This window comes from Nanorana parkeri, unplaced genomic scaffold, assembly GCF_000935625.1.
Source record: "Nanorana parkeri isolate BGI_ZX_2015 unplaced genomic scaffold, ASM93562v1 scaffold499, whole genome shotgun sequence".
Taxonomy (NCBI): Eukaryota; Metazoa; Chordata; class Amphibia; order Anura; family Dicroglossidae; genus Nanorana; species Nanorana parkeri.
This window is the reverse complement of record NW_017306767.1, coordinates 1,027,954-1,041,514: the sequence shown is the minus strand read 5'-3', so window position 1 is coordinate 1,041,514 and position 13,561 is coordinate 1,027,954. Positions and strand designations below refer to the sequence as shown.

Genomic DNA, 13,561 nt, shown 5'->3' with positions numbered 1-13,561 from the left:
TCCTCTCGGTTGCCCCCATCCCCCCCCCCCCCCCCACCTTAGATGGCAAAAATGCTAGGGAGGGACACCACTGTCCACCGGCATTGCAAGCCTGAAGCCAGCAGCCATGACATCCTAGAGGACTGAACACAATTGGCGATTTCATATGCAAGCTCCTGTTTACTTAGATAAGAGCGCTGTCAAGTTCCACAGCTGTTCACTGTGCAAATGTATGCTCGTAGGACATGTTACTATCTATATTATAGTAGAACTACAGCCGAACAGCCTAACACAATGGAAGTACATATGCTGTATGTAAATAGTTTGTGAAACACTGTAGTAATTCACCCACCCAAGCCACACTGCAAAAACAAAAGGCTGATACCATTATTTATGACAGCAGCTTTGCAGCTGCCTGTGTCATGTTCATTGGATTATAATCAAAACTTCAGAAAATGGCAACAAAACTGCCATGCATATGGCCAGCATAAGTGACGGAGGATGCCGGTGGCTGATTCAGCCAGCTTGCGTCCATCACCTTAGGGATCACGTACACGGCCTTTTTGTTTTAAGTCCAAGCTGCATTTCTTCCTCATACAGGTCAATGTGAATGCAACAACAACTCAAAGTACCATTTAAAATAAAGAAAGGCAAATCGAAGCGCCTTGAAAGTATGTGCATCAGCACGGTCAATTGTAGTCTACAGCAGGAGCACGTGTGACAGAATGGTAACATGGTTGCACCATTGGACACCAGTTGTCATCCAATAACAGTAAGTGTCTGGACAAGGACCTTCATGGCTCAATCACCTGGTACTATATTGAATTAAAACTATAGCCCCATGGTAAACAAATGTGCTGCAGCACTGTAAATGTATCAGCACTTATTAGTACCCTTGTACAACTTACAGAGAGCTGTTGATCCTGCCAGAGATGTCCAACTCATGCAGCTTCCTATGATGAGGTGACAACACTGCTGCACTGCTTTTGAATTAGCATTGTCACCCTTACATAAGCTCGGACTTCTTGCCCTACGATAAGATGATAAGTTGCTGGGGGTGTGTCTATTAGCATTATCACTGCTGATTTGTCAGACCATAGCTGTCAATCAGCGGCTAGCCTCACCTAGTCCTGCCCACTCCTTTCTGAATGGAGAACACTGCCTCTGCTGGTGAAACCCTCCCAATGTGAGCTGCAGTGTCTGGAAGGGGGGAGCATGTGAGGCATAAAAAGGCTTTGGCTCAGGGGAGATAATAATTTTTTGTAAGGCTTTTGCATGACATAGCAACAGGATTTGGGAACTCATTAGATGGTCACGCAGGCGCTTTTAGATGCACTTTAATGATGCTAAGTGGTTAGCACTTCTGCCTTATAGCACTGGGGTTCCAAGTTTGAATCCCGATCAGGACACTATCTGTGCTTCCATATGTTTTCTCCAAAAACATGTTGGTAAGTTATTTACTGCTGCCTAAATTGACCCGGTCAAGCGATATGTGGGCAGGACTGATGTGAATGTACAGTATGTAAAGCGCTACGTAATAAGATGGCGCCATATAAATGCCTATGATTAAAAAAAAAAGCATCTGAAATGACATTAACATGTTAAAGCGTATGTACAATTTTAGTAATCGAGTTTCGGTCAACCTTAATTTTAGGTAAAGTGACCCAGCTGTACATGTTGGGTGTATATGCCACATGACAGAGATTGTACAAACCTATTAAAAGAAGAAAGAGGCTAATAATTATAATAATAAAAAACACAATACATGTCCAGAAGTACATCAGAAATCATGTTTAGCTAAACAGGTAAAAGCTAAAAGTTACCATGCAGAAAAAGAAGAAAACAGTTAATAGCAAAGCTGAAAGTAGCTGCTGGGGGACTTGGGGCTTTTGAAGCTGGGCGATCGGGGAAAGGACGCAATGCTTGGACTGTTAGTCAGCGGCAGTGACATGTTCTTGTCCAATGAAAACTGCCCACTCTCGGGACTGGGCAGTTCCTGGAGCTGGTCAACTGATTCGGCCTTGCTCTTATAGGCGTCAAGCAGTTGCGAAGCCATCAACACCTGCACGGTTACTACGTAACACAGCACACAACCACAAAAAGAAAAAGAAAAAAAAAGGAGGGGGAGGCATAAGGTCTATTTCAACGGAATAAACAAAAACAAAAAATAAGAGTGTTCTCTTTATTGTGCAAGGGGTGTTGCAGGCGATTTCATGTGATGCTAAGCAAATTATTCACAAAATACACTTTCGCACGAATGCTTAAAAGGTCAGTCTACCCAAAACGGATATTTTATTGGTGTATAGGGATGCACCGATACCGGTTTTTCGGTATCGAGTACCGATATTTTTTTTTTTCCAGTACTCGCCGATACCAAATACCGATACCGGAAGGCTCATTAAGGAAGCCAGGCGCGAGGGAGCATGGAGCCGGCTTCCGCGCCTATCAGGAAGCCGGGCAGTGTGGAATGACTCGCTGCCCATCGTCCTGATACTGGAAGTTCCGGTATCGGGCTAGAGATCGGCGCCTAAAATACTCGGCATCGGCCCCGATACTACTATGAGTATCGGTGCATCCCTATTGGTTTATGTTGGAGAGTTCACCCAACTGACAGTTTCTTCCATCTCTTGTGGACTCCACTCTCCTGGCTGGAAATCCTATTTATTTTATAGGATGAAGGATGTAACTGGAGAAGCTGGAACCCACAAAGGTGGGCAGGAAACAGAGTTGGGAATGCCATAGCAGAGAGATCTCACCATTGAGGTATCCAAGAACCTGGGGACAACTCATCCTACCAGACTCTACATAACCAAGATATCAGCTTCAGATGGACTGACCCCTTAAAAAGACAACTCCTCAAAGTCTGTACCAATAGAAAACTGTGATGAGTATAGCATGCAACTGTTTCCTCAAATTAATATCTAATAGCGTTGGACACTCATCAGCCTGTGCCTGGATCTCCCAAAGAAATCCACGGGGAAATCTGACACCTAAAACCTGGAAAAGCAAACTGCGTGCTATGCAATTTGCTAAAACCGGAACCACTGACTTGGAGATCAAAGATGAGTCTAATTTCATGCTACATTCATCTTCATCACCAACACATTCTATGACGAGTTGCCCTTTAAATGCTACAAAGCTAATCTTAAAACAATTTACTTTAAAACTCCACTGAAGAGACACATACATGTGTTTCAAAGCAACATAATGTTGATGTACAAAACTGACATACTGCCATCGTCTTGACAATGACAGGATGTTTGAGACTCTGGCAATGTGTAACATTAATGTGCATTATCAAAACAATTGCAAAGAAAATTCTATTGTTGCCTATAGCAACCAGAATCCAGCTGTGTACTCTGTGCTATAGGTTAGCAACAATATTTATTTAGCACTGACATAATGTAGCACTTTACAGAGAACACTGAACCCGTCCCATCAGTACCTGAAGGATTGGGTCTCTATAACGAGGGTCGCATATACAAACGCTGGCCACTTTTGTTCCCCATGGTCCCTGTGTGTTGTGAAGTAGTCACCGCTCCAAGTCCGCCCCAGGGATGGACTACAATCTCAATACAAGTGAGTGAACTAAACATGAGAGTGTAATCCATTCTGGGAGTGAGCTTGGAGCGGTGACTACTTTACAACACACACAGGGACCATGGGGAACATAAGTAGCCCCCCTCCAGAAGGAAGGACAGTGTCAGCACCAATTCAGAGATGATTGGAGGATCTGCGGCCGAGTGATACACAAATAAGATAATTTTTTTTTGTTAATAGTTAGGGTACTTGTATGTATTTTTAAGATTTAATTACTCAGTTTAGCATCACTCTAAATTGGGCTTGCCATCAGGCACATAAGACTACGGCAAAGTGCAACATGAAGTTTATATATTCTTCCTTATTTTTGCATAGGATTCCTGACACAGTCCAGAAATATAATAGCGGGCTAAATTACTTCAACCAAATGTAGCTGACAGTGTATTGACTGCAGTAGAAAGTTTAGATCGTAAGCTCCTTTGGCCACAAGGACTGATGTGAATGGTTCAATCTTCTCTGTAAAGGGTGGAAAAAGTGCCAATACTATACAAATGAATCAGTGACCACAGATGAACTTCAATACGCATTTTGTCAACTTTTATAGATACGTACGTGTGGAGTTTTAAAATAAATGTTTTTTTAGCATCAGCTTCAGGCGTAACCATTTCAATAATTAGCGATAATGTAAAGTCAAAACTTTATTACAACTCTAACTAAGACCAGTTGGTGTAAAAACTGACGGTCAAGGATTCATAAAACACTATTAGAAATATATTAAAGCTACAAGCTAACATACAGCATTTCATCTTTGTGCAGGGTTGTGTTGCTTTACAGGGAGCTCCCAGAATTTGGGAAAATCTACCAAAACGGGGCTCTAGGATACAAATGAAATCAGGGTTAGGCAACTCCGTCCCTACAATTGTTGTGGAACTACCAGTCCCCTGCAAGACTGACCGTTACAGGCATGGCTCCCAGAGGCACGTTGGGATTTGTAGTGAAAACACAGCTGGAGGGACGGAGTTGCCCACCCCTGAAATAGGTTATCAGAAACTGGAAATAAAGTATTGACCACCAATTTATTTCCTGAGTCCTTATGACTAGTCACTTAACCAATCAGAACGCGGGATTACACAGAGCATCCCATGTTCTGTAGCAATGAATCTCGCACAGATTCACTCCATTGTGTTGCTGGCAGCCTCAATGTGTGGACATGGGGAGCGGGGATCCCCCTCTCTCTTGTCTCGTCTTCCTGGACGTTTTTTTTTTATCTTTCCAGGAACAGGCTGCAGAGTGAGACCAAAAGAAGATGACATCAAATTTTATTTACAATAAAGTAATTTTCTAGGTTTTATTTCTACTTAAATTGCACTTTAATTCAATGAAACCTTCAGGTCCTCCGACCCAAACATCTATGTCTTGGCATCAATGCCAACTAAGCCCCTCGCCTTTTCCCAGAAGTGTCGCAGCAGGTGGAAAAAGCATCCTCACAACCACACATTGGGGAGGTCAAAACAATTTCTATATGGTGGCCCCTGAGACTACTAATATTGTATACCGTTGGATATGAATTATATGAACTTTGTATACAGTCGTGTGAAAAAGAAAGTACACCCTCTTTGAATTCTATGCTTTTAGGTATCAGGGCATGATACAATTTATCTGCTCCTTAGAAAGTGTTCATCAGAGCGGATGATATATGATGAGATGCGTTTCCAAGAACGTTTGTGAGCAAAGAACAGAAAGCACAACAGCGTCCTGTGTCACCTTCAATAAAACTTTATTGAGGAATAATAATTTTTAGTACTCAAAAATGTTCTCGGCAACACATCCCATCATATATCATCAGCTCAGCTGTGTGCTGTCTAGCAGGATTTTCTGCCTCCGGAGGGTTGAGCAGGTCTCAACCCTCCGGAGGCAGAAATAAAATCCACCCTCTGGGTGGATTTTATTTGATAACATGTTGCCAAGAATGTCTGTGAGTACCAGATATTATTATTGCTTAATAAAGTTTTATTGAAGGTGTCACATGCAGGTGCGCTTTCTATTTGTTCTTTAATGTTGTGCAGAGATTACCAAAAGTAGCAAAACTGTGCATATCCTCTTCAAAAATAAAAGGGAATATTTGTTTAAATGCATATCAATGAAAATTTCCCCTGCAGCAGGAACCGCTCAAGAGCTGTCCGTTTGTATCTACTAAAAACACATCATTTAGAAGAGTGGGGATAGAAACATTGTCATGTTTTTACTGTTGTCTTCATCCCCCAAATCTCCCCAAGACTGAAACAGAAAGCAGTAAGAACCTGACAAGGGTTCTAACTAGGGATGTCCCGATACCAACAGTAGTATCGGTATCAGGGGCGATACAGGGCATTTTCACGAGAACTTGTACTCATAAAAATGCCCCAATTCTTAAGGCCTATACTGGCCTTTTAAATGTTTAAACAGCAGCGGCTGTCCGAGTTCACGCGCTTGTGGGGACCTCGGCAGGCTACTGGGGACCTGCAGATAGCTGTCCTTGGCAGTGCCTATCTGGTTCTTTATCTTCTCCTTCCCGGCGCAGGCAGAGCCATGGACAGCCCCAGGGGTGCAGCCCCCAGGGCTAGAAGCTGGGGGTTCCCGCCACCCACTGACAGGGAAGGACTTGGCCGGGAGAAGGATGATGGTTGGGGGGACCCAGCAGCGAAGATGGTCGGCCGGTGGAAGAGGCCGGGTCCCAGCATTGCAGGTCTGGATGTGGAGGAGGCCAGGTCCCAGCATCACCGGTCCGTACGATGAGGAAGCTGGGTCCCAACATCACCGGTGAGCTGGAGTGCCCGCAGAACCACTGCAGATGTCCACGTTGCCCAGGTGAGATTGACACTCAGCCTGGTAAAAGGAATTCTGCTTTGGGGACATGTCTTCGTAAAATAATCGTTAGCTGCAGCCCGAATCGAGAGCTGGGCAATCACAAACCGCTGAACGTTCAGCTCACATCATCTCCCTGCAGAGAGCGTTCACTGTCATTCACCACTGCCCGCAGGGATTCCCCCCTCCCCTCTCTGTTTCTCTAGAGGGGTGGGCACAGATGGCTCTGGCTCTAGAAAGGCCGAACCAGCTGTCAATCAGACAGCAGGGTGGATCCTGACAATAATGTCAGGATCTTTCCCGACTGATGCACGGCCCTGCGCGGTCAGCAAATAACTGGCAGTAGCCCGCTAGATGTTGACTTTGGGTCACAGGAGGACATTAATCAAATGTCCTCCTGTGACCCAAAAGAGGACTAAAGCCAAAAAAAGGTTGGCTTTAATTCTCTTTTAAGTAACTCAAAAGTACTGAAGCCAGAGACAGCTGGAAAACTAGCATATTCAATGACAGCAATGGCAGCCCTCTATTGGTTCCCTTAAACTTGCACCAGCAACCCTGCACCCAGGTGGCCGCCATATTGGAGCCTGCAAGGGTGAAGCTTCTCAGGCAGGTGACAAATGACGGTCATTTTTAATGATAAATATTCTCAAACATGAAATGCTGTATTTTAACCATAAGCTGGTGAGAGAAATAAGCCGTGTGGATGTCAGTGTGTATTATTTATTATAGAAACATTTACTAAGAACACTAGTTTCTATCTACAGAACCGCGCACGCTACCAGCTACAAGCGCTGCCACTGGTCTACACACAACTATATCACACATACACGTGGCTGCACAAGCGAAATCTCTCAAGTGCCAAGATTTTCCAGATTGTTGAATGATTATTTTTTAATGGTGGGCTTTTTTTTTTTCATATACTGGAAATATATGAAGAATCCCACCGTGTTCTCTCTTTTCCTCAAAAACAAGGAAAGGTCACCATTCTGTCCCTGGATACAAAACCCAGCGGAAGGGTTACAGTTAATAGGCGGTTCAATGCCTCCTTTCCAGGACAGTGTGACAGTAACGGGATTGAACAACAGTTTCTGATCACCTTGGCAACAGTGCTATTTAGTGCGTGCACCAAGTCTAACATGGCAATCCTACCTTTGCAGTGCGTCACTCTCCGCTTCCCTTGTGATTACAGAGACAGAAAAAGAATTCCGGGTAAAGATGTGTTTAAAAGCGCCACTCTCAGATACCGAATGACCCACCCCTGGGGAGCCGGTGATACACAAAAGTCCCCCCCCCCCCAAAAACCCGTGGACACAAATCTATGAGGGCTGGAAAACTTTTTTTGGCCGGTGAAAAACAAAACGCCCCCCCCCCCCAAGAAGCCTGTGATACAAATCTATGGAGGCTGGTAAACAGGAACTTTGTGGACAGATGAAAATAGAAATCAGGAGCTCATCGATGAAAGGCATAAGCCAGTAGATAAATTATAATAAAGACTGGTCACTGCTGCTCTGTCTTTTTGTGCAGGGTGACTGGTCTTCTCTCCACCCCTCCTGTAGTTCTCTGCAGTCAGCCTGTGGTGGGAGGAGCCTGTGGACCCCTCCCATATCTCTTATGTACAGCACAGAAATTAAATCACTGTTATTTTTACAAGGTAATATCCAGGACTACAAAGGCAATTGGGGCAGACAAAGTAGATTTAAATCTTTTGTGGCTATTGAGAGTTATATATATTTAAAAGTATGTTTTGATGCCCAGAACTCAGCTTTAATACATAATATATTGGACTTTTTTTTCTACAATGTGCAAACCATATTCATATTTCATATACTAGCAATGCTACTTCTTCAGAGATGAACTCCTCCTAAACTTTTATATACATATAATACTTTATTGCTAAGCGTAAAAAATAAATTAGGCCCAGTGTCACATATCTACTGCTGGAGATTTCCCCTCCATTCTTCTGTGTCACTGGAACAGGAATTAGCAGAGAGAGTAGAGTGACAGCAATGAAATCCTCAAATGAGTTTTAACCATTCAACAAGCTATTCAAAATTGAAAAAGAAAGGTTTGGGCCGAAGTTGGGCTTTTTAGAACTTCGGCAATAAAACAAAAAAAAGCTAACCCCTGTAGTGGTGCTACCCCTGCACTGCAAGGGTTAAATGTTCGTTTTGTCTAGGGGGTCCAAATAAAGCAGATTTACTCACCTGATCCTCCGTCCTGCAGCAGTCAATGCATACCTCCGCTCCAGCTGTGGTATGTCCCTCGGCGTCCTTACATCTACAGCAAGTCAATAGACCTGCATTAGTCAATGGACCTTCATTAGGGCTGATGACATCAGCTGGGCATAGACCACTCCGGAGCCTGGGGGAGAAGAGGCTGCGGGGATCAGTCTAGCAGTCCAAAAGGGACCAAATATCAGGTGAGTATATCTGCTTTTTGTTTTCTAGACCAGTGGTTCTCAACCTGTGTAACCTGAGGACCCACATTTGTCACTGGTCGTTAAGTCATGACCCAAGTCATGGTACCGAGGGTTCCAGTGCGGGCGATCGAACTGTGGGTGGGAGGTGCATTTAGGGTGCCATTCAAATGAATGGCAATGCAACATACCTCCCACACCAGAATGGGACTGTGCGATTAACGCACTGTACTAGTGTGAACAGGCCCTCAAAAACACTGACAGTCTCACATACAACACCAGTCTCCCTATCTTATGAGAACTGGAGTGCATCCTCAGCCTGGGGTCCAGTGTGGGCTGCTGTGCTGTAGCTCCATTCATGTGCATTGCTAGTACAGCCCCCTTGCGTGCCCTGTAGAGGTTCCGGGAGCCAGAATGTGACGTCACTCCGCTAAAGGCACCAGTACAGGACACACGAGGGAGCTGTAAGCAATGCACGTATGAATGGCCATAGCCCAATCCCACCCCACCTCAAACTGACTCTCGGCATCGGGTAGCATATTTTGAATGGCTGCTTGGCGTGAGAACTGACAGTGCTGCACGGGGGGGGGGCTGTGGAGCCTCTCACCTAGAAAAGTAGAAGGCATACGGTTACGGTGACCCACTGAACATGGAGTCGCGAACACACCAGTTGAGAACCAAGGCTCTAGACTAAACGAGCACTTAACCCCTACAGTACGGGAGTACCCCCACTGCAAGGGTTAGCTTTTTTTTATTCCTGGAGTTCTTCTTTAACCATATGAACTTCTGGAGTGAAAATTCTCCTTGATACGAGAAGGGGACATCTGTTCATTATTAAAAAAACACTATTTACTTACTATTATCTTTGAAACATAAAACAAATCAGCAGTTTTTCTAGAAGTGTTTGCAGTTTTCAATGTGAAAATACAAAACAAAATCATAATCAACAGGTAACATAAAACAAACCCAGTATGTCGTCTCCCATACAAACACATGGATTTGTGATCCCCCACCCACCCACATTGTCCTACATTGCTCCAAAGATTATACAAATCACAAGTTATAAATGATATAACAAGGAAAACCTATTAAAGGAATCTGTGTGATTAGGAAACACATTGGGATATAACATAGGGGGATGATGATTAGGAAACACATTGGGATATAACATAGGGGGATGATGATTAGGAAACACATTGGGATATAACATAGGGGGATGATGGGCAGTAACACAAGGTACCAGTGCATATAAACACGTGCCTATACTTCCTTCTAAAGCGGACCTAACAGCAGATATATTTACTCATGTTACATGCATGCATGCCAAGTAATGTGTCAGTGTAACGTTTCCATATATTTATTACCTCTCATAGAGATAACAGTACTCCCCCTGACAAAATCTTCATTTGCTTTTCTCTCTCCAGAAGGAAGGCACCTTCTTTGTTCGGCTACCATTGAGGGTCATCATCTACGTCCTGGACTGCGATGCCGGCTCAGTGATGACACAATCATGTAAATCCTGGTGTCTGTGCAGTTCTTGGCTGCGTTCACAAATGCCTGACTCAGATCAGGCCCTGCTGCAGCCTCTGAGATTGTGATTTGCACCAAAGCTACCTTGGACAGTCTGACTACAATAGGAGCGGAGACTGAGGAAATGTTTATTCCTGCCTACAGGAGACTGAATAAAATATCTCAGCCTAGAATAAGTCACTGAGGACTGCTTTTTAATAATAAAAGGTAGAACAATGATACTGTAGCTGTATATTGTGACATGTCTGGAATGTATTTTTGCAGGCTTGTGAAGATAATGAGAGATTGCATGCCTGAGATGTTCCCAAACCCAGAGCTTGGTGCAAGTTGCAGCTCACTTATGTGATTGCTCACATCCCACAATGCCTTGTGGGCATCTTGATGACCTATCAGAGTTTAGAATTGGAGCAAAGTAAACCTTTTCTGGGAGCCAGTGTGCGCTATGCTGAGCCTGAACCCACCACTGACAGCTATAACATGTTTGGCAGGAGGAATGGCCACATAGCGCCTAATATTTAGAATTTTTTCACAGACATACGACTAAGAAATCAGGACCCTGAAACCTGCACAGCTGTTCTTCTGAAATCACACATGGGGGCTGATGTATAAATCTTCTGCACCAGCATGAAGCTGGGCGACTGGCGTTCGCATGGCATTACCACCACCAGATGGAGCCGAGGAACATAGCAAATTCTTTTCGCTAGGTCCTTTAGCAGCCAAGGCAAAAAGGCCAAAAGTGTGCCCCCTCCATGAGCTGTGAGCTACTTCAGCAGCATAGGTTACAGGTCCTGCACTTTTTGCAGCCCCCTTCCGCTAAAGCGCCCAAGGTGACCTCCTATTCTGCCTACCCCTCGGCCCGGCCCTGCTTGGGGTTACCCTTAGGAAGTTAAACAGTAATAAGTGGAGTTGGTTCAAGCACACCAGCACAATAGCAATAGACATACGCCTGTAGTAGAGATGACAGTGACCTGCATGCTGGTAGGCAATTTAAGCAAGAACAGGGCAGACCTGTCACTGCTTGCCATTAATAGCAGAAGATGGGCTTGTGTGCTGGAGGCCTGAGCCCTATGCACACTTGTAGTATTTGCATTCAGAGCAAATGACTTGGCTTTATTTGCATATGTTTTCGATTCATAGCAACAAAACTCATACCTCCATAAAAGTAGAATATTACATGCAATCAATAAAACAAGGATTGTACATAGAACAATATCGGACCTCTGAAAAGTACAAGCATGCATATGTACTCAGTACTTGGTTTGGGCCCCTTTTGCAGCACTTACTGCAATTACTTTTGCACGATATTCTAATTATTCGAGTTTCACCTGTATTAGGGCTGTGCAAATTAACAATTAATTTCTCGATTAATCGTTAATCTTTTTGATCGATTAATTTTTTTTTTAAACTCTGCACGAGCGCCAGCCAAGGCATTGGCCTATACACATACAGCACAGCAATGAAATCATACAATGAACTAGGATCACACTAATCCAGCACGTTATTATTCTGAGTTGCCCCACCTGAGATTAATAACGTGCTGGATTAGTGTGATCCTAGTTAATTTTATTACTTCATTGCTGTGCTTTATGTGTATAGGCCAATGTAGTTGGATCTGTATGTGCATTATAATTAATCGAAATTAATCAATTAAAACATTTTTTGATTAATCGAACACAAAAATTTTAATCATTACCAGCCCTAATTATATATATCTTTGAGACCCAAACTATTAAATCTATCCCTGGGAGGGCAGGTAATGTGCAAATTATTTTAATCTATTAAACCAAATAGCCTTCCGAGTCTGTGTCTGCTCTCATTCATTGGTAGCTTGCATCCATTACTGACAACTATGACAATCCAAATTGATTTACTTCCTCCATTTGTATGGTCCTGGTGGCAGTGAAAACCCCATATAATATTATTATTATTTTTTACACTCAGGTTTGTATCTGAAAAAGCACCAAGGACAAGTTATATAGTCAGTTTAGATGCATATATGGTTTTGCAGTGTTCCCTTTTAAATGACCATTATTACAGTCTGTTGTCAGGGGGATAACACATAATATATAGAACAAATATAGGAATGGAGAAAATGGCCACTTGCGGACAAATTGTACTTTCCACATTTCAGCCATTATCAGATGCACATGCTCCACCTAGATTTGCACAACGCACAGTTGCTGGTAACTGGGATTAGTGCGCTGAATGAATCATGACAATTAGGATTGGAGTAATCACAGCACAATTGGCTACATGACGCCAGATCCAGATTCATTTAAATGGCCAATTAAACCACCTCACTTGCCCTCTGCTGTAAGCTCTTCTTACTGTTGGAGACCTGCATGTCCTCATTTAGCACAGAACTCTGGAAGACGCTTTAATAAACAATAGCAGCAATAATAGTAACTGTTGACACCTCATCCAGCGTCCCTCGTCTTCAGTTCCAAATGGCTTGAGGATTAACATTGTAAAAACAATTGGATTTATGAAGTTAGAAAAAGGTACAGCTGAGCCCCAAAGTTCCAAATGAATGAACCAATAGCAACCACCTATCTTCTCTTTAGTCTGCTGACTACAGTAAGCTGATGTGATTTGTTGCTGGAGCTTAAGGACCATCAAAAATGGACTTTGACTCAATAAGCCCCAAATTATGGTCTTATTTACCAATGCATCTGATCAGATTCTCTCCATCTCAGCTTACCCTCTACTGGGAGGAAAGAGGAGAATTTGTTTGTTTGCTATGGGAAGCGCAGATGGTTCTTTTCCAAGAGTATGTGGACACCCTCAAAAGTTCAGGAATAACCAGTGAAGGGTACTGCCAATGCTATAGCATACAAAGACATTTAGACAATTGTGCTCTGCCAAATGAATAGTTCCACTGACTGGGCCCCTGTGTACAAAGCCAGCTCCATAAAGACATGGTTTGATGGGTGTGGTGGATTTCAAGTGGCCTGCACAGAACCCTGACCTCAACCCTACTGAACACCTTTGAGATGAATTGGAATGCCAATGGAGAGCCATGCCTTCTCATCCAATATCCAGGGCCGGCCTTAGGGGTGTGCGAGCCGTGCGAACGCACAGGGCGCCATGGCAACAAGGGCGCCGTGCGGTCGACACAGCTCGTCCTGGACGCGGCTTCTCTCCCCCTCACCGCTGGGCGCTGGCCATCCTTCTAGGGAGGGGGGGGACGCAGGAGGGAGCGCTGCCTGCTGTCAGGATGGAGGAGCGGTGAGGGGGAGAGAAGCCGCGCCC

General features: G+C 44.0%; 1 protein-coding gene across 1 annotated transcript in view; it reads right to left on the bottom strand.

Moving 5' to 3' along the window:
• Positions 1-13,561, bottom strand: part of EML1 (echinoderm microtubule associated protein like 1) — a 90,256-nt gene that overhangs the window by 29,777 nt on the left and 46,918 nt on the right. The window contains exon 7 of the mRNA XM_018561085.1: positions 7,513-7,539. Coding sequence (XP_018416587.1) covers positions 7,513-7,539 — 27 coding nt within the window. The remainder of the gene's footprint in view (positions 1-7,512; positions 7,540-13,561) is intronic.